The sequence below is a fragment of the Bison bison genome, unplaced genomic scaffold, assembly GCF_000754665.1.
Source record: "Bison bison bison isolate TAMUID 2011002044 unplaced genomic scaffold, Bison_UMD1.0 scf7180017862790, whole genome shotgun sequence".
NCBI classification, from domain to species: Eukaryota; Metazoa; Chordata; class Mammalia; order Artiodactyla; family Bovidae; genus Bison; species Bison bison.
In genome coordinates this window covers 38,353-59,554 of record NW_011493362.1, presented here as the reverse complement: position 1 = coordinate 59,554, position 21,202 = coordinate 38,353, and the positions used below count along the sequence as shown (strand labels likewise).

At 53.2% G+C, this 21,202-nt stretch overlaps 4 protein-coding genes across 6 annotated transcripts in view; 3 read left to right on the top strand and 1 right to left on the bottom strand.

The window, feature by feature from the left end:
* The window catches only part of POU5F1 (POU class 5 homeobox 1), a 5,310-nt gene extending 4,952 nt beyond the window's left edge, over window positions 1–358 (top strand). The window contains 1 exon segment of the mRNA XM_010832912.1: window positions 49–358. Within this exon segment, the coding sequence (XP_010831214.1) occupies window positions 49–358 (310 nt within the window).
* Window positions 359–1,612: 1,254 nt separating this feature from the next.
* On the bottom strand, window positions 1,613–5,446 carry TCF19 (transcription factor 19). 3 transcript variants are annotated; one of them, XM_010832911.1, is made up of 4 exons: window positions 5,278–5,446; window positions 4,286–4,741; window positions 2,691–3,246; window positions 1,613–2,438 (listed from the first exon to the last, which is right to left on the bottom strand). In XM_010832911.1, exons 2-4 carry the CDS (start codon window positions 4,521–4,523, stop codon window positions 2,198–2,200), a joined length of 1,035 nt encoding a protein of 344 aa, XP_010831213.1. In that variant the 5' UTR covers window positions 4,524–4,741; window positions 5,278–5,446; the 3' UTR covers window positions 1,613–2,197. The 3 variants fall into 3 exon arrangements, with proteins under 3 accessions (XP_010831213.1, XP_010831212.1, XP_010831211.1); XM_010832910.1 differs by having other exon boundaries at window positions 4,286–4,702; XM_010832909.1 differs by having other exon boundaries at window positions 1,642–2,438; window positions 4,286–4,848.
* Window positions 5,447–6,834: 1,388 nt separating this feature from the next.
* CCHCR1 (coiled-coil alpha-helical rod protein 1) lies at window positions 6,835–17,142 on the top strand. Its single transcript, XM_010832908.1, has 17 exons — window positions 6,835–6,936; window positions 7,015–7,228; window positions 8,553–8,856; window positions 11,175–11,338; window positions 11,453–11,588; window positions 11,774–11,884; window positions 12,074–12,223; window positions 12,692–12,802; window positions 12,886–12,992; window positions 14,293–14,405; window positions 14,577–14,622; window positions 14,782–14,918; window positions 15,052–15,240; window positions 15,336–15,437; window positions 16,263–16,414; window positions 16,523–16,694; window positions 16,896–17,142. The coding sequence occupies exons 1-17, from the start codon at window positions 6,921–6,923 to the stop codon at window positions 17,003–17,005; spliced, it is 2,334 nt and encodes a 777-aa protein (XP_010831210.1). The 5' UTR covers window positions 6,835–6,920; the 3' UTR covers window positions 17,006–17,142.
* Window positions 17,143–19,177: 2,035 nt separating this feature from the next.
* Window positions 19,178–20,613, top strand: PSORS1C2 (psoriasis susceptibility 1 candidate 2). Its single transcript, XM_010832907.1, has 2 exons — window positions 19,178–19,252; window positions 19,881–20,613. The coding sequence occupies exons 1-2, from the start codon at window positions 19,201–19,203 to the stop codon at window positions 20,234–20,236; spliced, it is 408 nt and encodes a 135-aa protein (XP_010831209.1). The 5' UTR covers window positions 19,178–19,200; the 3' UTR covers window positions 20,237–20,613.
* The last annotated feature ends 589 nt before the right edge of the window (window positions 20,614–21,202 follow it).

The window sequence follows — 21,202 nt, the reverse complement described above, 5'->3', positions numbered from 1 at the left end:
CCCTGTCCCTATGTGCGCCGTCTCCTCCTCCCTGGTGTCACACCTCCCAGATCTCAGGACCAAATGCCCCTCCCGTGTCCTCCACTCCTAGGTGGTCCGAGTGTGGTTTTGCAACCGTCGCCAGAAGGGCAAACGATCAAGCAGTGACTACTCCCAACGTGAGGATTTTGAGGCTGCTGGGTCTCCTTTCGCAGGGGGACCCGTATCCTTTCCTCTGGCGCCAGGGCCCCATTTTGGTACCCCAGGCTACGGGGGCCCTCACTTCACTACTCTGTACTCTTCGGTCCCATTCCCTGAGGGTGAGGCCTTTCCCTCGGTGTCTGTCACCGCTCTGGGCTCTCCTATGCATTCAAACTGAGGTGCCTGCTCACCCCAGGAATGGGGGGCAGAGGAAGGGGAGAGCTAGGGAGAGAACCCTGGGGTTTGTACCAGGGCTTTGGGATTAAGTTTTTCATTCACTAAGAAAGGAATTGGGAACACAATGGGTGTGGGGGCAGGGAGTTTGGGGAAACTGGTTGGAGGGAAGGTGAAGTTCAATGATGCTCTTGACTTTAATCCCCACATCACTCATCACTTTGTTCTTAAATAAAGAAGCCTGGGACCTAGTAGGTGGATATTTTTGTCTTTGGTTTATCCTCTAGTTATTGAAGAGTGGATAGGATATTAATAGTGGGTATTAATAGCTCTCTGACCCAAATGACCCTGAAACGAAGGTTGCTGTTTACATTGCGCAGAGTCACAATGTCAGAGGGAGGTGTGGGGTTGGATCCCAAGTTTATATGGATAGGGCTCTTTATAAGTGTGAGCTAGTTCTTAGGAGCCTCTGACTTGCGGTCCTGCAGAAATTGGAGATGAACACCTTTGCCCAAAGATGCAGTTATTACATAGTCCGTTCCCTATTAGGATCTGGTTTTTTGCTTTCCCCCATTCTACTCTGTAGTCCTCAGTGGCTATGTGCTAAGAAATCAAACCTTTACTCATTTCTTCTATCACCCCAACCAGAAACTCCACTTTGTGCTTTCTTGATACTGGGGTCCATTTGGTTTTCACTTAAGGTTTTTGCCTTGTCTGTGACTCACCTACCACTACACACACTTAGTCCTGACTCTGCCACTTCCTAACTGGGGCTCTTCCTCTGGAGCTTTTCTTTGATCCGTAAAAAAACTTGGGTTGGTAAGTCTAAGTAGAGAAGGAAGGGGATGGACATGTAGGTTGCAATAAGATAGGTCAAGACAGGACTTTCCTAGTAAGAACTATAGAAACACTGCTTTGACAGTGTGCTGACTTGGTGTGCAACTCAGAAGAGACTCAATGTAGCATATGTGGGTTTTATTGATACTGCACCAGGTTGACATCTGCTCTAGCTGCTGTCTCAGGTTTTCTCTTCTTGGTAGTACCGATGAAACTTGTAGAAGTTCCACCACCCTCATGAATTTGATCAAATCCAAATGACATTTTAACGGTAGTGAATGTTTTCTTTTAAATTAGCAACTGTAATTACCTAGATCCCCTATTCCTGTTTTCCTCTGCCTCATCTGCTTGTCTCTTCCTATAAGTATCTGAATTAATTTTCCAGACTAACCAACTCCATTCTCTCAAGAACTAGAAAGCAAGGAGTATCAGACCCACACAAAAAGTAAATACTTGAGAGCGTATAAAGCTGCTCATTCTTTATTTGGAAATGGAAGCAAAGCTCTGAGAAGTCAGGTCACAGTGATTGTGGTCAGCAGCAGGACCACCCACAATGTAAGGAAGTTTGGGGTCTGTGCTCTAGGTTTTCCCAGAGATGCCTTAGGGATACCATCAAAAACATTAAGAACTTCCTTGTTCAAGGCTGGGGCTTATAACTTCCCAGGCATGACCTCTACAATTGATGGATGCTCTTGACCACAAACATTCTAGTGTCCATGACAACAAGGACCTACAGCTTGTGACAGTGGGTATTTCCAGCTCACTGGTAACTTCCTGGAGGCAGCAATATCTTTGGCAGGAAGCCATCTCTTCTGTCACCTTGGCCACAAGGCCCTGCTCCAGGCCTTGAATTGATAATCCACAGGAGTGGACCCTTCTCCTGAGTCATTCCCTCCTGGAGAGGCAAGGATAGAAGAGGGCAGCTCTTAGGACCCATTGGCACCCTCACTGTCCATCCCTGGCCTGGAGGTGCTGGCTCTGTCCTCTGGTGCTTTGGCGGTGGGCCTTAGGTCTGGATGCCTGCACGACAGCCTGGGCACCGGAAGTCGGCCTCCCTGGCAGCCTGAATGCTGCAACCAACACAGGCCACGTGGAACCAGATGTCACAGCCATCACACTGAACCCAGGCCACTGTCTCTTCTTGGGGTAGGCAGCAACAAGGGGCTGCACAGGGCTCCCCGCCCCCAACTGCAGGGGGAGCCCTGGGGTTGCTCATTGGGTGCTTCCGAGGACGCCCGCGTCGATTTCTGAAGAAAGGGACACAAAAACCAAGGTCACTGGAAACCTGCAGAAGCCTGGAACTTCCCCCTAGATAACTGCAGAGGGAACCCATAGAGATTCACTAGACTAATGGTGAATCTGGCTAGCACAGCTAACCCAGATTTTGTCATCACAACAGGTGTTCCACCTCCCACCCCCACCACCCAAGCAGATAGGTACATCTCAGCCTAGGGCTCTTAAAAAACCAAAGGCAGTGAAATAAAGCCAAGTTGACTTACCCACTGGGTGTCACTGGGGTTTTTTCTACACGGAGTTTCTTCCTAGGCTCCGGCAGGACTGGTGAGGGGCTCTTGGGAGCCTCTCTCTCATCATCCAGTTCTTCCAACACGCGGTGAGCTGACTTCCTCCGGTTTCTTGGAGGTGGGGCAGAAGGGGCAGTCCCCACTTCCCCGGTGGGAGTGGGACCAGGCGGACTCTGTGGCCCACCCCCACTCCGTGAGAAGGTGAGGGGCTGGGAGTGGAGCTTGCTGAGGCTGCCAATGGAGTTGAGGATCAGGGTTGCTTTGGGGGCTGGGGAGAGGGTGCTGAGGGGACGCTGTGGAGCCCCCTGGGAGGGCAGCATGGGCCGGAAACCAATCCCAGTTCCCTCTTCTCCCCTAGACCGCGGGGTGGTAATGGCAGCAAAATCTTGAGGTTTGACTCGGACTTGCTGAAACAAGTAGAACTCTGAAGGGCTGGTTCCTGGGGGCCCTTCAGGGCCAAAGGTCAGAAGATCACCATCACTCAACTCCAGCCTGTGACCCCTTGGGAGTCGGACATTATTGACCAAAGTCCCTGTTGATTGTGGGGCACCAGACAGATACAGAGAATGACAAAAACAAATGACTAGTCAGCAGTGGAGAAATCTGGTCCTGTCTGGTTTTCTGGGGAATACGAGGAAGAACACATGCATGTCATGAAATCCTTACATTCTAAGTCCCTCAGTAGTAGGTGTCATCAGATAAGAAACTCCCTGTGAGCTAAGAATATTATTATTATTTTTCCTTATGCTGTCCCTCAAGGCACATGGAATGAACTTCCCTCAATCCACTGAGGTCTGGGTCTCAGAGACGCTCAACTCTCAGCTCCAACTCAGCACTTATCAGCATAGCTCAGACTATCTGGGTTCAAATTCCACCATTTACCTGTCATGTGACCCTGGACAAGTCAGCCTCTTTATGTTTCATTTTCTTTGTAAAATGGGGCATTTGTGCTCACCTATATTTAATGCACATAAAACAGTTCTTGGCTCATAATAATAAACAGGAAATTAATGTTGGCCAGTTGAAATTATCCAATACCCACAACACTCCTCACTCACAAAGACATATTCTAGGAAACTAAGACCTAGAGAGGTGGAGTGGCAGGTCTGAGTGACGTTACCAGGGGCCAACAGCAGAACTCATGTAAACCCAGGCCTTCTGAGGCTGCCTAACTGCCTCCAACTCAGGGAGTAAGGCACATGTCCAGATAATTAAGATAATTCAACAGATTTCACAACCGCCCTAAGGCAAGAACAAATGTCTAAACAATCTAGAAACTGAAGTCTAAGCTTGCCCCCTCACCGCCCACCATGGTCTCAGAACAACCCCACTGTGATGCTCCAGTCTGTGGATCTACCTCCCACCCCCTCTATGAGCTAAACAGGATCAGCCCCACAAAGAGCTTCTGACACTGCACATTTCTGGTGGAAAGACATAAGTCTGCATGACAACCGTCCATCCAACCTGATGGGGAGTTTGGGAGGCCGGCAGAATCCCTGTTGGGTCTTTTAATTCATTATAGCCCAGAACTGCGACTGCCCCAGCATAAGGCTGCCCTGCTCACTCCTCACCTTGGCTGCTGTGGTTCTCCAGGCTGACCCTCCAGTCATCACCCTGGCGCTCCGCATGCAGCTCTGCGTGGACCCCAGAGATGAAGCCTGGCTCGTGCTGTGGCCGCAGGGTCACATCACAGAGATCGGCCCTGCAGCCCAAGCGGTAGGTGCAGCCAGCTCCACTGGGTGGGTGGAAGGTGTGGAGATCGACACCCTTGCCGACCCCAATGCGCAGCAGCTGGAAGCAGGGCAGCATGGGCGGGGCCCCCTCGGCACCACCACTTCACCTCAGGAATCCATCACCTTGTCCACTCCCTAGGCCGTGCACAGCTGGCCTAAATTCACTTTCCGTCTGACGCAAACTTGAGCTATGTTTTGTGCAAGTTCGACTTTGAGCACACTCCCTGAGTAGGGCAAATTCAGGGTGCAGGGAGCCTAGGATGGATGTAAAATTGGCTGTCAACAGCTTTGCAACTGAAAAAATTTGGTGAAAGTTCCAGTTTAGTGCAAAATAGAACGCGTCCTGTGGCACGAAGTTGAATCGGATTCTCAGACCGCAAAATATTCCAGGAGCCTTCAATCTGGGCAAGTCAACAATACATTAGGCAGTTTCTAGGGAAATTAGAACTGTAGGTGTGTGTGTGGCAGGAGGAGGGGTGCTGCTTCTGTGTGATATACTAACTTGCCACTTCAGTGTAATTTGGAGAAGAGAAGCTTCTTCCTGTCAAACCTGCTTTTCCTAATAGAGTAACCCTCCTGCTAGCTCACGCTTCACTCTTCTAAACCAATCCCTCATTCATAACTAGCTAGTTTGAAACCCAGTGGGAAGCGTACTCAGTCACCCCTCAAAGGCAGTGCAAACGGGGCTCTACGTTGTCCAACAAGGTGGAGCTAAACCCCTGCTTTCTGGTTTCTCCAGGTGGGATAAAAACAGAGGAAAGGGCTTCCCGGGATGATTCAAGACAAATCCAGCCTTTTCCCTCCCCGCCCCAGCCCGGATTCGTATCTACCGCGCTGTGCAGTCTCGGAATGGTTCCCTCTCCAGGCAATGCCAGCTTATGCCGCAGCCCAGGACCTCTCGGGATCCGGCCGGGGTTGGTGCTCCTGCGGCTGTTTGACAGCGAAGAAGCCAGGGCCAGGAAGGGCGCGGCCTCCGCGCGCGGGCATCGCTGACCCCGCCTTCGGAATTCCCGGGTCCGGACTTCGAGCGGAGTGAGCGCGTCCCCCGAGCCGTTTTTGATTGGCCATTTCGTTTGCCCTCCTTCTCTCCATTGGGCGACGCTCTGGGATCTCCCGCCTTTCGCTTTTTCTGATTAGTTCACAAGTTTTCCCGGGTTCCCGGAGTTGGGAGGAGCCGCCAGGGCGCGGAGATGCCCCTAACGCCTTAATTGGGCCTGGCTTTAGACACTACTGCGCCTGCGTGCGCCTTTTCCCCGCCTCCTTCAGTAGTGGTAACCCTACAGGCTTAAGAGCGTCCCGCCAACCTGCCCGCTTTGCGCAGGCGCGGTTAGGGACCCAAGCGGCGACCGGGAGCTAGGTGTAGGGGGTGTGGCCAAAGGGCTGTGGGGGTCTCTCGCGCTGGGTAAGGGGCATTCGGGAAGAGTCAGTTGGGGGCGGGAAGGGGCTGAGAGGGGGTGGGCGGAGGGGTGTAAGGGCAGGGTAAAGGAACAAATGAGGTGCTCAGAACAGCCTTAGAGCTCAGCGTCCAGCAGGGCGAAGACTCAGGAGGATCTGGGGGAGAGGAGGGAGGGAGTGTAGGCTACTGAGACATGAGAGGGTGAGGGGCCAGCATAATTCCTTCAGGATAAAAGCAAATAGTGATGTAGGGAGGAGTAGGGATCCCAGATTGGGAGGAAAAATAGATGAATTCGAGTGGGAGGGTGGGGAGATCTTAACAAGCCCTCTCTCTGCTCTAGGACTCTGGAGAGGCAGATGGGAGGCAGGAATGGAAGCTGAAGGGACGATAGAGAGAAACTGAGTGGAAAGTTGCTGGCACGGTTTGGATGAGATGTCCGAAACTAGCTGGCTTTTCTGCTAAGGAGTCTAGGCTGCCTGGATTCCCCCAGGGGTTCTGGGGAGGTATCCTGTGCTACATGTGGCCACATTCATCAGGGGCCAGGCCTTGGGCCAGCGCTTTGATAGGGAAGGACCCTGGAGTCATGGCTTGGTGGTGTCTGGATGGGCTTCCCCAAGGCCTTGGTGAGCCATGGAGAGAACTCTGGAGACTGGGCTCACGGCCCCTGCATCGCATACCTCAGTTGTCACCTTCATTCAGGAACTGCAGAGACCATAGAAACTTAAGGAGGAGGGTAAAGGCACTATCCAGAATTCTAAAAGTATGAGTAAAACTTAGCCCCTCAGCCTGTCTCAGTAAATTCTCTCCACCTCATGGCTGTTGCCATAGTCTGTCAGGAACTAGACTGAGACAAGCAAGGGATCTTGGGGTACTTCTGCTTCTTTTGGGAAATAGGATAAGAAAAGCTATGAGTTGGATGGACCTGGCTGTTATTTAAGGATTATGACTTTGTTATTGTAGGGGCTCTCTCTTTGGAAGAAGGCCTGAAAATTGAATTGGAGTGTCCTTGTTTCTCCTATTGTTCAGGGGGTCATAGATGGCTGTACACCGACTCTAGAGACTTCAAATAATGTGGAGATGTTTCGACCTTCAGGTTAGTGGGATCTGGCATGGGGACTGGTGATTGTGTCTCCCTGGAGAACTGAGTACCTTTGTCCTTATGATTCTTTAGGTTCCACTGGGCTGATTCCCCCATCCCACTTCCAAGTTCGGCCCCTTCCAACACTGCCGAGAATGGCTCCCACATGGGCCTCAGACACTCCCCTGGTCCAGCGCCCAACCCATCAAGATGTCTTAGAGAGGCGGCCAGACAACCAGAGACCTCAAGTGACCATGTGGGAACAGGAAGTTTCTGGCAAGGGGCAGGAACCAGAGTGGAGAGGCAGGTACGATCTAATGTAACTGTTCTCTTGGACTTGCTTGCCAGTGAACCTTCTTCACTGTAATAGAGTCCTTACCCTATTTCAACCCTTAGTTCCACAATTTTTTCATTTTTTCCAGAAGCAATTGTTGGTGTCTACAATGCATAAATAATAGCAGTGTGCTAGATGCTAGGGACAAAGATAACAAAAATAAATAAGAGATCCTGATATCAAAGAATTTTAAATCCTAAGGGAAGAAATTGGTTGACCCATAGCTGATTGTACTAAGTGTAGTATAAGGCAGGCTGAAGAAGTGTGGGCTGGTACACAGACTGGGTGCTGTAGTAGTATGAGTTCATCTGGTGGAGCTGGCCATGCTCTCTGTCAGTGTGTTGTCTATGAAAATTCTTGATGTTTCGTGTGAGTCTTTTCCCACATGTACTGGACCATCCTTCTGCCATTTTGTTCTTGAGTAGGATTGCAGTTGGGTCTCTCTGGGACCCTGTCAAAGGGAAAGAAGCAGGATGATGAAAGAGGAGTGTGAGAGCGTCAGGGGATGGAGACTCTCTGTGGCTTGTTTGGCTACCCCCTAGGGGTCCTTTGTCCAGTCACTTAATTTCTATAGGCTACAGATCCTGTAAAAAAGTATTGGGGAGTCCAGTGGTTAGGATCCCAAGCTTTCACTGAGAAGGACATGGGTTCAGTCCCTGCTTTGGGAACTAAGATCCCACAAGCTGCACAGCACAGCGGAAAAAATAATTTTTTTAAAGTGCTTTGGTTCTGGGCCTCAGTGAGGGAACTGTGTCAAGAATCATCTTATAAGCTGGTTTCAGCTCTCTAGAGGTTGGGACTTTGTGATTTATTGAGGTGCTGCCCTCTCAGACTTCTCATGCAGGATATCTAACAGTTAAATAACTGGCGCCTGGCCTTGCCATACTGACACTGGAAGCCATCACCTCTCTTTGTACCTCCATCAAACTTTTCCCTGCCCTTAAGTCAGAATTCAGCAGTCTCAGTGTCCTTCAGACTTCTCCAATTCAGAATGCATAGCCTAATGATGTGCACGTGTGATGGTTAACACGTCTGTCTGTATATTGCCTTCGAGAGAGGTTATGGTCCATGAACTCAGCTAGCTTTTCAAGTCCTGTGGACCCAGATATGCTTAGTAGGGCTGCCTTGAATGATGATGGTGATGGCATGCAGAGATCCCCATGGCCCAGCTTCATTCCTTGCCATCTCTGCGCATAGGAGCAGAGGGATCCTCTCTTCTTCTCCTGTCTCCATTTATGCCTTGGCCACTCTCACCACCAGACTAACCTGTCTCACCTATGCTAACCTGTCTCTGAAGGTGCACGGAACTGGCAGGGTCACAGGCCCTGAGCCAGCAGGCTGAGCTGATCTCTCGGCAGCTGCGAGAGCTGCGGCGGCTGGAGGAAGAGGTCCGGGTGCTACGGGAGACCTCATTGCAGCAGAAGCTGAGGCTGGAGGCTCAGGCCGTGGAGCTGGAGGCACTGGCACGGGCGGAGAAGGCTGGCCGCGCTGAGGCTGAGGGCCTGCGTGCCGCCCTGGCTGGGGCCGAGGTTGTCCGGAAGAACCTGGAAGAAGGGAGCCAGCGGGAGCTGGAGGAGGTTCAGAGGCTGCACCAAGAACAGGTGAATGTGGATGTGGGGAAGGCTCGGCTGCCCAGTGGAGCTGGGTGGGAGCTCCCCAGCAAAGAGCAGGCTTTGCCGAAAAGAGTGATGAGGTGTTTGGTGAAGGTAAAAAATACAGGTGACCTGGAAAGAGAGAGAACTTGGGTGTGTTGGTCTTATTCAGATTGCCCTTTTCTCCTCAGACTCAGGTGACCTCCCATCACCTGAAACCCTGCTTCCTCTTCCAGGGGGAAGTAGTTTGTCTCCCTACTTTACTCCAGGTACCCAGTTCCTCTGGGAGCATTGGGAAGGGGAGTGAGGGGTGTGAGAGGGGTCCTGAGGTGGACTGGGAAGGGGAGATTATTCAGTCAGCAGGCATACATCCGTGCTCCCTCTTTGCCATTCCTGAGACAAGAGCTGGGACACTGGGGTGAGCAAATCAGTCAACTGCCTGTCCTCGTGGGTGGAGCTGACAACCCAGTGGAAGACACACACATTCAGTGCCTTATTTAACTATAATTAATTAACTGTGATTGGGAGAAGTACTATGAAGGAGGACAAAGGAGCCCCACTGGTCTAGAGGCTGGGGAAGGCCACCCAACCAGTCGATGTGTTCGGAAATGGAACCGTAAAGATACTGAAAGAAAATGAGGGTGAATTCCTTTGTGATTTGGGAATGGGAAAGACTTTCTATGTATGAATCAATCCAGAGCCATTAAAGGAAAGATTGGTATATATTGACTTTATAATACCAAACTTAGGAATGACAAAGTAGAATCAGAGGGTAAATCACGGGCTTCCCTGGTGGCTCAGCTGGTAAAGAATCCGCCTGGAATGCGAGAGACCTGGGCTTGATCCCTGGGTTGGGAAGATCCCCTGGAGAAGGAAATGGCAACCCACTCCAGTGTTCTTGCCTGGGAAATCCCATGGACAGAGGAGCCTGACACTACAGTCCGTGGGGTCACAAAGCGTCAGACACGACTTAGCAACTAAACAACAACAAAAGGGTGAATGATAAGCTGGGGGAGAATATTTCCAGTTCATACCACAATAAAAAGTTAATATCCCTACTATGTAATGTGTGCCTAGAAACCGATAAAGGAAAGACAGCTATCCAGTCGAAAAATGGACAAAAGAGGTCATTCAAAGAAAACTCTTTTCAGTTCATGAAAGATGCTTAATGATAAGCAGTCGACATTTGTGTTAAATCAAAGTTGGCTGGTGGGTAGGCCTGGGGGGAGGCGATGGGGCTGGTGCATGTAGATGTGCATGGGAGGGGGCCAGAGAGGCTTGAGCACAAGCGACAAGACGGGCTCTGGGGCTGTGCTGGAGGGTGAGGGCTTGGGCCTGTTCAACTTTATAGTTTACCTTAAGAGCAGTGGGCAACCACTGAAAGGTTTCAACGAGGAAATGACATGATCAGATTTGTATTTTGTATGTAGAAGTTTTGAGATTCATGTCCAAAAAGCTCACAGTGACTGTGGTACGGAGATAGGGCTAGAGGCAGGCAGGCCGGAAGTGAGGGCAGCCACTTCCACTCCTTCACCCGCCACAGCATGACTCCTTCAGCGTATCTGATACCTTTACCACTGCTGGAGGTGCTGTGAGAAAGAGACAAGCTCCCTGCCTTCCTGGGGCTTCCTTCCGGATGGCAGGAAGTAGATAGTAAGCAGGTGCAGAAGCAGGATCATTTTGTAATGAGAAGTGCAGGAAGGGCATGAACAGATGACAGGACTGGGTGGTGGTGGGTGGGGAGTAGCGGCCCCGGGAGGCGATGTCATGGAGATCTGAGGATCTAGGGGAAGCAGGCCTCTGGGTAGACTCTGAGGTGGGAAGGAGCAGACTTTTGGGGCAGGGGGCGGATGATGAGAGAGCACTGTGGCTGCAGCAGAGTGGGCAGTGGAGAGACAGAATGTGAGCTCAGAGGCCAAGAGCTGGCAGAGGCCGAGGCCTGACACAGGCTTCACAGACCCAGGGAAGATGCTGGTCTGAACGCTGTGGGAAGCCACTGGAGGATTCTAAGACCAGTCAGGAGATCGTTGCCATTGTCCAGGCCAGAGATGAGGTGGTTTACCTAAGGCTGGTGGTCCTGGTTATGGAGAGAAGTGACAGTGTTCTGGGGGGAGGCCTGACAGGAACTGCTGACGGACTGGAGGGTGATGGGAAGTGAAGCGCCAAGGATGGTCTCTGTTTTGCCATGTGCAGTTAGATGATTTCTCGGGTGATTGTCCAGGGTCACAGAAAGTGGGAGTAAAGGCCAATGATGAAGCAGGGGATGGGTTTGGAAAGCCCAGGTGTGGGCCAGCTGGCCCCTGCTGAGTCTTCTCTTCTCTCTGCAGCTCTCCTCCTTGACCCAGGCTCACCAGGAGGCCCTTTCCAGTTTGACCAGCAAAGCTGGGGGCCTGGAGAAGTCTCTGAATAATCTGGAAACCCGGAGGTCAGGGGAAACCAAGGAGCTGGCTGCGGCCCAGAGGGAGGCTGAGCTGCTGCGGAAGCAACTGAGGTGAGTTCTGGGGGGTGGGCGACCCCAGGAGGACCTGGCAAGTGGTGGGTTGGTGGGGAAATGGGTCTCCAGGGTGGCCCCCTGATGGCTACTCTGCTCCCACCCCAACCCTAGCAAGACCCAAGAGGACTTGGAGGCTCAGGTGACCTTGGTTGAGAACCTGAGGAGGTATGTGGGGGAGCAGGTCCCTCCGGAGGTCCGCAGCCAGGCATGGGAATCAGAGCGACAGGAGCTTCTAGAAGCCGGCCAGGTGAGAGAGTGCCCGGCCTGGGATGGAACACGGGGGCTCAAGTCCTGGGCAAGGGGCCCTGGAGAAGAACACAGTCCCCAGGAGAAAAGGCAGTGCCATTGAGGGGTGCGCAGGTTGGGCGCCACCTGAGAGCCACTGGCAGACCTGACGGAGGCGGCTGCCCTCTGTCCCCACCCCTCCCGCAGCACCTTCAGGAGGACCGGGACAGCTTGCACACCACTACCGAGCTGCTGCAGGTGCGCGTGCAGAGCCTCACACACATCCTCTGCATGCAGGAGGAGGAGCTGGCCCGGAAGGTAGGCCCCTGGCCCAGGCCCCTCGGCCCCTGTGCACAGGAGGGGTTGGTGTGCCACTCCCAGAACCTGCTGACATCTTTCTTCCCCTGAACACCTCTCCTTGCTGTGGCTCCTGATGCCAGGGCAAGATAGGAGAAACCTTCCTCTGCTCCCCCAGGATCCCCCATTCTCCCTGCTTCCTCCCTGCAGGTTCAGCCTTCAGAGTGCCTGGAGCCTGAGTTCACCAAGAAGTGCCAGTCCCTGTTGAAGCGCTGGCGGGAGAAGGTGTTTGCCCTCATGGTGCAGCTGAAGGCCCAGGAGCTGGAGCACAGAGAATGCGTGGAGCGACTGAAGGGACAGGTTGCCTGGAGCCCACTTCCTCCAGTGCTCTCCCCCAGCTCCCTGCTCCTTGCGGAAGGGATGGCGTTTATTCACCAGATATTTGGGTGGCTCCCCTGTGCTGGCTGCACAGCCCTGAGCAAAGGTCCACAAAGACCTGCTCTCGTGAGGCTTACACTTTGTGAGGTGGGCTGACCTTAGGTAGGACGGCCACTTCCAGGAGGTAACAATGTTCAAGGACCGGTGGGTGGCATGGGCCAAGGCTATGGGTCCTTACGGGCAGGTCACAGGGCAGTTCCTCAAGATGTGGGCACATGGAACATGCTTCTGGAAGGAAACCCGGACTCAGACTCCATTCTCAAGAACTGGGCTTCTTGTCTGTCAGCGTGGCCTTTCAGAGATCTCTGCACCTGCCCCTGCCTTCCCAATGCTTCCCCCACCCCCACCTTACAGCTTTCTGCTCTGGACCTGCCTCCTCTCCTTTCCCAGGTGGCAGAGCTCCAGGAAAGAGTGGAAACCCAGTGCCGGGAGCAGGTCGTCCTGCAGCGCTCCCTGCAGGACAAAGCTGCCGAGGTGGAGGTGGAGCGGATGGGCGCCAAGGTCAGCTTCTGAGACAGGCAGAGGCTGAGGGATGGTAGGGAGACCCCAGGCAGGGGGCCCCTTCTTTACCTCACCCTTCCTAGGCCCTGCAGATGGAGCTGAGCCGCACTCAGGAGGCCCGGCGCCGGAGGAAGCAACAGGCAGCCCCAGCGGAGGAGCAGCTGAGGCTTGTGGCCAGTGCTGTCAGCAGGTATCTGGGGTGGAGAGTGGGTGGAATAGCATTCCTGCTTCCCCAGCTTCCTGGGCATCTTGAGGTTTAAGAGCCTCGGGCAAGCGGGGCTGCAAGGCTGGTCGTCTGGAGGAAGCAGGGCTGGAAGTATCTAGCCCTGTAAAGTCTGTTTGTTTTTTATGGGGCACCACCCCCCCTGCCCCGCCACCTTGCCACATTCTCACCAGGGTCACTTGTTAGGACTCCTACCCACTGCATGTTTGGCTGAGATGAGGTTAACTTCCTCCTGCAGTTAATAACAGCTTGAGCTAAACAGAGCACCTAGTAGGAGATGTAAGAGATGTGGGTTTGATCCCTGGATCGTGAAGATCCCCTGGAGGAGGGCATGGCAACCCACTCCAGTATTCTTGCCTGGAGAATTCCTTGGACAGAGGAGCCCGATGGGCTACAGTGCATGGGGTTGCAAAGAGTCAGACATGACTGAAGTGACTTAGCACAGCACAGGAGGATCTCCACTTTCAGAACTGTTCAAAGATGGGGAGTATAGACACTTGATCTTTCTTTCTTTCTTTAAAATTTTGCAGGCATGCCCTGTTGAGTTGGAAAACAATTTAACCAATTTTTTTCTTTTAAAGTTGAAGACCCACAGGTGTACCTTGTTTTATTGTACTTGCTTTATCATTGACAGATATTGCATTTTTTACAAGCTGAAGGTTTGTGGCACCTCTGCGTCAAGCAAGTCTATTGGCAGTATTTTTCCCCAGCAGCGTTCTTTTCAAATTAATGCTGTCTTTAAATGTTTAGTTGTTTTTTAAGACATAGTGCTATTGCACACTTAGTGGACTGCAGTATGGCATAAACATAACTTTTATAAGCACTGGGAAACCGGAAAATCTATTCGACTTTTGCTTTGCGGTATTGCTTTGCCGTATTTGCTTTGTTGCAGTGGTCTGGAACTAAACCCACAGTATATCCGAGGTCTGCCTCTACTTGCTTACTAGATATTCCATCTGTTAATAAAGCGTATGCCAGTTTCCTTTTTAATCAGTTGCAAGCCTGTCTCTCATACCAACTTCCTGGGTGTTTCCTTCACAGCTTTTGTTGTAGAACCTTTAGAAACTAGACTGCTGAGAAGCACAGGTTTCTTTGCACAGGTAACAACCCTTCCTCGGCTTTGGATGTCGGCTTCAGCTTCTCTTTCCCTTGGGCTGATCCCCCTTCCCTACTTTCTCCATGTACATAGCAGCACAAGATAAAGGGGGTCGAGTCCTTTTGGAAATGAGGTGGGGTTGAGGATTTGGTGACCTCGTGTCCTCTCCAGCTTTCAGACCTGGCTCCAGGGCACCGTGGCCGAGGTGGAGCGTGCCGCAGCCCGGCTGCCCAGCCTCACCAGCCGAGTCAGCTATGCCGTCCGCAAGGTCCACACCATTCGGGGTGGGTAGGGTGACTGCCAGCCGCGCCCTGCCCCTGCCCCTGCCCCACCAGCTCTCTCATCCTACACCTACCCTCCTGCCTCCTCCTCCCCGGTCTGAGCATCTCCTTACGCCCCTGTTTCCCCTCCTCTTTGCAAACGCACCTCTCACGCTCTCTGCCTTTTCTCCCCAGGCCTGATGGCTCGAAAAGTGGCCCTTGCTCAGCTGCGCCAGGAGAGGTGAAGTCCGGGCCACTTTAGATTTACTGGGGGGCAGGAGTGGGGCTTTAGGGTGTTGGTTGCTGGGACCTGAAAAACACGAGGATGGAGGAAGGATAAGGGCTTAGGGGTCAGGCAGCTGGGTGATTTCCCCCATCTCTGTTTCCCTTCCTGTCTCAGCTGCCCGCCACCCCCACTGACCACAGACATGAGCCTTGAGCTGGAGCAGCTGCGGGAGGAGCGGAACCGTCTGGACGCAGAACTGCAGCTGAGCGCCCACATCATCCAGCAGGAGGTGGGCCGGGCCCGGGAGCAAGGTACGCCTGGTGCTTCCAAGTCAGCGAGCACGAGCCGGGGGCCAGAGTCATGGGGCCTTGGGGAGAAAGAGGAGGAGGGAAGAGCTGGGGTCTAGGGCAGGGAGGAACTTGAGTGGGCACCTCCTCTTCCCAGGGGAGGCAGAGCGGCAGAAGCTGAGTGAGGTGGCCCAGCAGCTGGAGCAGGAGCTGCAGCGCACGCAGGAGTCCCTGGCCAGTCTGGGGCTACAGTTGGAGGCAGCTCGCCAGGGCCAGCAGGAGAGCACGGCAGAGGCTGCCAGCCTCCGGAAGGAGCTGACCCAGCAGCAGGAGATCTACGGGCAAGGTGTGCAGGAGCGGACAGGGGCAGTCCCGGGGTCGGGAGCGGTGGGAACCATGAGCCCAGACTCCCCTGACGCGCTGTGTGCACCTCCACCCCAGCGCTGCAGGAGAAGGTGGCCGAAGTGGAAGGTCGGCTGCGGGAACAGCTCTCAGAATCAGAGAGGAGACTGAACGAGGCTCGTAGGGAACACACCAAGGCTGGTGAGAGTGGCTGGGAGGCACGTGGGCTTCCAAGAAGGAGGAGGTATTAAGGCACGAGATTATTGTCAAAACTATTTTGAAAGCTTTTTCTCTTTGAAGTGTGCAATTCATGAAGTTATCAAGGAAGATGAATTCTCAAGTGGTAAACACACCTGTATAGCCAGTGCCCAGATCCAACAATAGCGCTTGACCAGCCCCAGATCCCCCCAGCTCGTCCCAGTCACCCCCCAGTCACAGAGGCAACGTGACATACCAACGATTACCCCCAATTCTTATTGGGAAGAATTTCAAACACTTAGCCAAGTTAAAAGAATCATGTGATGGATACTCATCTACCTTCTCCCATTAGAGCAGCAGTTTATAACCTTTGATCACATTTCCTGTCTATCTGCATATTTACACATATTGATAACATATACATTTTGGGGGGCAGTTATTGAGAGTAAGCTGCAAACAACCTGACTATTCAGCTGCATCTCCCACAAGGAGAATATTTTCCTATGTAACCTCAATACCATGGTCACACTTTAAGAAAATGAACACAAAATCTGATATCCAGTCCCTATTCAGATTTCCCCTCCTGTCCTCCAGGAAGCTTCAGGGATGGGGGAGGTACTTTGGGTTCACAGATTCACAAGATTCTAGAGCATCAGCCACCCCTCCGTCTGTACAGAAGAGACTGAATGCCACAAAGCGTCCGTGGCTCCCTGAGTCACAGAGCTGGGGACCCCGTGTGCCGCCCATCCTTCTAGGCTTGTGTTCTCAGTGCCTTGCAGCCTCTAGGCTGCCAACACCCATCCCCTCTGTGGCCTGGCTTTCCTGCAGTGGTCTCCCTACGCCAGATCCAGCGCAAAGCCACCCGGGAAAAGGAGCGGAACCAGGAGCTCCGGCGCCTGCAGGATGAGGCCCGGAAGGAGGAGGGGCAGCGGCTGACCCAGCGCCTGAAGGAGCTGGAGAGGGACAAGAACCTCATGCTGGTAGGAGGCGGAGAGACTGGGCCCTTGTGGGCTGGTTGGGGAGCAGAGCTGTGGAGAGGGGAGGGGGCCCTGCCTGGGCTCGGTGGCATTTAACCCTCTCCTTCCCAGGCCACCTTGCAGCAGGAGGGTCTCCTCTCCCGTTACAAGCAGCAGCGACTGTTGGCAGTTCTTCCTTCCCCGTCGGATAAGGGCGTACCTGTGGAGCCCAGCCCGAAGCCCTCAGAGTCGTCAGCACCCACACCCCCAGCAGCGGCCCTCTGCACCAAGGAGTCCATCAAAGGTAAGGGACGGAGGGCAGGGGGACCCTGGGAACCTTTCCTCCAGGCCCTCTGCAGGGCTTGAGCCTTGTTCTCTGTGACCCTGGAGACCCACAGCCTGCCTCGGGCCAAGAGCTGTCTCCCTTATAACCCTCACACATCCGGTAGCTGCGCTGTTCCTCGGCACTGTGACTGACACCCTTGTCCACCTCCCATCCCTCCAGGATCCCTTTCTGTCTTGCTCGATGATCTGCAGGGCCTGAGTGAGGCCATTTCCAAAGAGGAAGCCATTTGTGAAGGGGACAGCCAGACCTCCTCTTCAGTCTGCCTCTGACCAGCTGTGAGGACCAGGAGGATGAGGATGGAAGGGGAGTGGGTCGGGAAGGGGACTTCCTCCAGCCGCCCTCAGGGACACCAGCCGCCAAGATGTCATGAATTCTCCCGTGGCTCAATAAAGATGACAACAGTCAGAGTCATGGTTTGGTCACTTCTTTCTGGGAATATAAGGAAGTTTTCTCCCCGTAGCCTCTCTTGTCCGGGAAGTGTGAGAACCAGTCCCTCATACAGCTCTTCCTCTAGATGGTTCCTTTTTCAAAACCCCTTTCCTAGGCTGCCCAGGAGGTTTTTGGAGAAGCTCCAGGTTTTGTTTTATTCTTAACTTTTATTTTAAAACTACCTCTGGAAAATGGTCAGGGCAAGGGCACGAGGCAGATAGAACATTCACGTGCTCAGCAGGACTCACAGAGCCAGGCAGCGTCCTGCCTTGGGGGGCCACTGGTGGGTTTGATTAACGGGTAGGTCCCTGCTCCAGAGACACTTACCTTCTGGTGGGAGAGACAGACAACGGGCGGGTACCTACATGAACAAACGAATGTTTCAAACAAGTGCTGTGAAGAGGAAAAAATGACAGTGGCATGATAGAAACTAGCTGTGTGGGGAGGGGTGGCTTTAGATGAGGGACAGGCAGGGCTTCTCTCCGGAGGGATGTGCTGCTGAGGCCGGAGTGCGGTAAGGAGCGGGCTGTGCAGCCACCTGGGAGAAGCACCAGGATGGACAGGTCCTGAGGCTGCGGGGAGCCAAGGGAGGGTGCCGCAGGGAGAGGCCAGGCCTGGTGGAGCTTGGGTTTTACTCTAAGTCAATAAAAAGCCCTTGGAGGGACGTTCCTGGTGGTCCAGTGGCTAAGACTCTGCGCTCCCAAAGCAGGGGGCCCGGGTTCGATCCCTGGTCAGGGAGCTAGATTTCTACATGCCACAACTAAAGATCCTGTATGCCACAACTCAGACCTGGTCCAGCCAAATTAAAGTAAATAAATAAATAGACAGCCCTTGGAGTACTTTTTAAACTGAGAACAGCCACACAATTTGACTTACATATTTAAGAGACCCATCAACTGGGTGTGGAGGATGGGTTTGGGGGCATGGGATGAGGAAAGAGAGGAATGGAGTCTTTGAAAACTTGAGCCGCAGGGGACTGGTAATCCTGGCCACTGGGGAGCAGACCAGGTTGTGGAGGAAGTGAGTTCAGTTTTGGGCATTTGCTTCTGAGCGGCTCGGGAGATCCTCACAGAGGAGTCCTTGCTGCAGAAAAGTTCAAGGGACATCTCTGAGCGGCTCAGACCAGACAGACTGACGTCTGAAAGATGAGGGGAGAGAAGGGGGGCGCAGAGAGTTCCCACCAAGGACCAGGGGAAGGGCAGTGAAGATGCTAGAGGGAGGAGGAAGAGGCTGAGGTGCCAGGGGGAGCTGAGGCAGCTTCTTCCAGAGCCTCTGGGTGTGACTGACTGGAACCAGCCCTGGCGTGGGGAGGAGGAATCGGGATGTCGTACTTCCTCCTCCACCTGCAGTCAGCCCAGGTGGCTCCTGGATGAAATTCCTCGTGTGTCACTACTTGGGAGGCCCCATTCGTGCCTGGAGAAGGTGTACGCTGGGGAGTGCAGATTCCAGGAAGAACTGAGCCCCAAGAGGGTTCACCCTGGGGCGGGTGAAGGAGGCTCGGTGTACCAGCTGAGATGGCCCTGGCTGTGTCCCAGGTGTTCGAGAGAGCACCCCCGCCCATCTTCTCCCTCCTTGTCCCCCCAGTTGCCTGCCCTCTGCCCCGCATCCTGCCTCTCAGCCCCTGTAATTACACTGCTTCCCCACGCATGCTTGCTCCCATTCCTTGGCTTCCCGGGACCTGGAGGGATGAGAGGTAGAAGTCCCTGTTATTAGGGTTCGCTGCAGGGTGTGTACGAAGGGGGACATGAAAACAAGGGTGGGGTGACCAAGGTCTAGGTCATTGATAAAACCTGGGTGGCTGGGTCCCGAGCTGGGGGACTAAGATGAGGGACGCCACCGTCAGTGGTTACACATCAGCCATGGCCTTCCAGACGGGTTGGACCAGTCCGGTTTGGACGCAGTTCCTTGTGTGACAGGGCCGGCCCCTCCCCAGAGATCAGCCTCCGCTCTCCCTCCTCCCCTATAAAGCCTCTTAGGGTTCCCAGGCTCCCAGACTCAGCTGACCCCTGACTTTGGGGTCCAGGAGATAGTCAGGATGCTCAACTGGAAACTCCTAGGGATCTTGGTCCTTTGCCTGTTTGCTGGAGGTGAGCTGGGAACAGAGGCCCAGAGTGTGATTTGGGGTAATGGGGGACAGTCAGGATGAGGCGAGGCTGAGATGGATGCGTAAGGAAAGGGAGATTCTGGGAGATCCTGGGAGATTCATGTGAGGGGATGGAGGTGATGTGAGCAGGTTCATTTTAGCACAGGATAGACTTTGCTGGTTTGGCTTTAGCTCCATGTGGTGATTTGGATCAGCATTCAGGTGTGCAGGCAAGTGTTAATCAGAGCTGGGGTCTCTGTTAAGGGGGAGAATGTCATTGTAGAGATGGGATCTGGGTGCCACATGGGGCCAGGGTGTAGACAGCTTTGGGACCTCAGACAGGTATAGGGGTCCTCACAGTGGGGTGTCCCAAACAGGGTTGGATGGAGCTTATGTGGGGGAAGGGAGGTCATGTCAGTTTAAAGTTGGTCCAGTCAGTAGTTCAGGACAGGGTTTCATGTCATTTTAAGATCGTGTTAGTATTCTGCGAATGCGTGGAGAGTTACTTTTGAGTTCTGTTTGTGAGATCAGCTCAGGCTGTGGTCCATCACAGAGAGGCGATGCTCCTTGGGTCCTACCTGCTGGGAGAGAGGGTCCCTCACAACCTCTTACCTTCCTCCTTCCTTCTGCAGGCATCTCAGGCAGTGGAGACCAGCCTTCCCCCTCATCCAGAGAGATCTCAGAGGAGGAGGGCCCTCCACCATTGCCTCAGGGCCCCCCAATCCCTGGTGACCCCTGGCCAGGGGCACCCCCGCTCTTTGAGGATCCTCCACCTCCAGGCCCCAATCGTCCCTGGAGAGACCTGCCTGATTCTGGAGTCTGGCCTCCTGAACCCCCTAGAACTGATCCCCCTCAACCTCCTCGGCCTGACGACCCCTGGCCCGCAGGACCCCAGCCTCCAGAAAACCCCTGGCCACCTGCCCCTGAGGTGGACCACGGATCTCACGAGGAGCCAGACCTTGACGCACCCAGGGAGGAGTACAGATAACGGGCCCCCAGAGGCATCCTGGACTTCTGCTCTCAAACCCATCTCTACCCTTCTGATTCCCCTTGAATTCTCCCCAATTTAGCTTAACTCCTTAATTCCTTTCCTCATTCCTTCAGTTTTATTCTGAAGATTTTGTGCATATTTTCTGTCCCCTCTTGAGATCGGAATTTAAGCCCCACTTTCCCTCTCCTTTTTTCTCTGACAGCAGAATATCCCTACCTCCACCTCCCAGCTCCTCTTCCCCACCCCTGGAACTCAGAGGCAGGGCTGGCGGCACTATGTTCTCTCTACTGCCACCTGGTGGCCAACCACTGGGAACTGTCAGGAGCCGATGGTGCTTCTATGAAATGGAAAAATAAAATACCACGATTTCTTAATTTTGACTCTAGGCTGCTTCTTTGCCAATGAGCAGGTCTTTGAATGTTCAGATGCACTTGTCACAGCCACGAACCTACAGAGATCTGGAAGTCATCTGAGTTCCTGTCTTGCCCATATGCATAAGGATGGGGATTCAGCAGGAGGAAGGTTGGAAATGCAACTATCAAGAGATACAAGGAAATTCAGACCCATTCTGATATCCCTATTCTGGAGAATGAGAAACCAAGTTAAATCTCTAGTTGACGGTTTGCCTACTCTGAGTGAACATGATAACTCTCCATGGGCTTTCATGGGCAACCAGATTTTAAGGGGGATCAATTTCCATGAACATATGTGTTCCTTCCTAAAATGAATCTTCTTGAGAACTGTGTTTTCCACCTGCCTCTATTAACTGTTCTCCCACTAGACAGAAGAAGGTTGAGCTCTCTCACCCACTGTGAAGTAGACCACAGTGCTCTTTCTGGAGCTGGTAAATGAAGTCAATGGAAAACAAGAATCAGCCCTTTCCATCTCATTAAGAGATGTGTTTTCAGTAAAATTTACTTTTTTGTTTAATCACTGTCAATATTTGTTCAGTTCAGTTCAGTT

What these genes read in the sequence shown, in the direction of transcription:
- PSORS1C2 (XM_010832907.1), top strand. Translation starts at nt 19,201, where the DNA reads ATGCTCAACTGGAAACTCCTAGGGATCTTGGTCCTTTGCCTGTTTGCT. An exon ending in CCTTTGCCTGTTTGCTGGAG is followed by an intron (nt 19,253 to 19,880) that starts GTGAGCTGGGAA and finishes TTCCTTCTGCAG; the next exon opens with GCATCTCAGGCAGTGGAGAC.
- CCHCR1 (XM_010832908.1), top strand. An exon ending in AGCTTCTAGAAGCCGGCCAG is followed by an intron (nt 11,589 to 11,773) that starts GTGAGAGAGTGC and finishes CCCCTCCCGCAG; the next exon opens with CACCTTCAGGAGGACCGGGA. An exon ending in GCTCAGCTGCGCCAGGAGAG is followed by an intron (nt 14,623 to 14,781) that starts GTGAAGTCCGGG and finishes TTCCTGTCTCAG; the next exon opens with CTGCCCGCCACCCCCACTGA.
- TCF19 (XM_010832911.1), bottom strand. Translation starts at nt 4,523, where the DNA reads ATGCTGCCCTGCTTCCAGCTGCTGCGCATTGGGGTCGGCAAGGGTGTC. An exon ending in GGAGAACCACAGCAGCCAAG is followed by an intron (nt 3,247 to 4,285) that starts GTGAGGAGTGAG and finishes CACAATCAACAG; the next exon opens with GGACTTTGGTCAATAATGTC. An exon ending in ACCCCAGTGACACCCAGTGG is followed by an intron (nt 2,439 to 2,690) that starts GTAAGTCAACTT and finishes CCCTTTCTTCAG; the next exon opens with AAATCGACGCGGGCGTCCTC.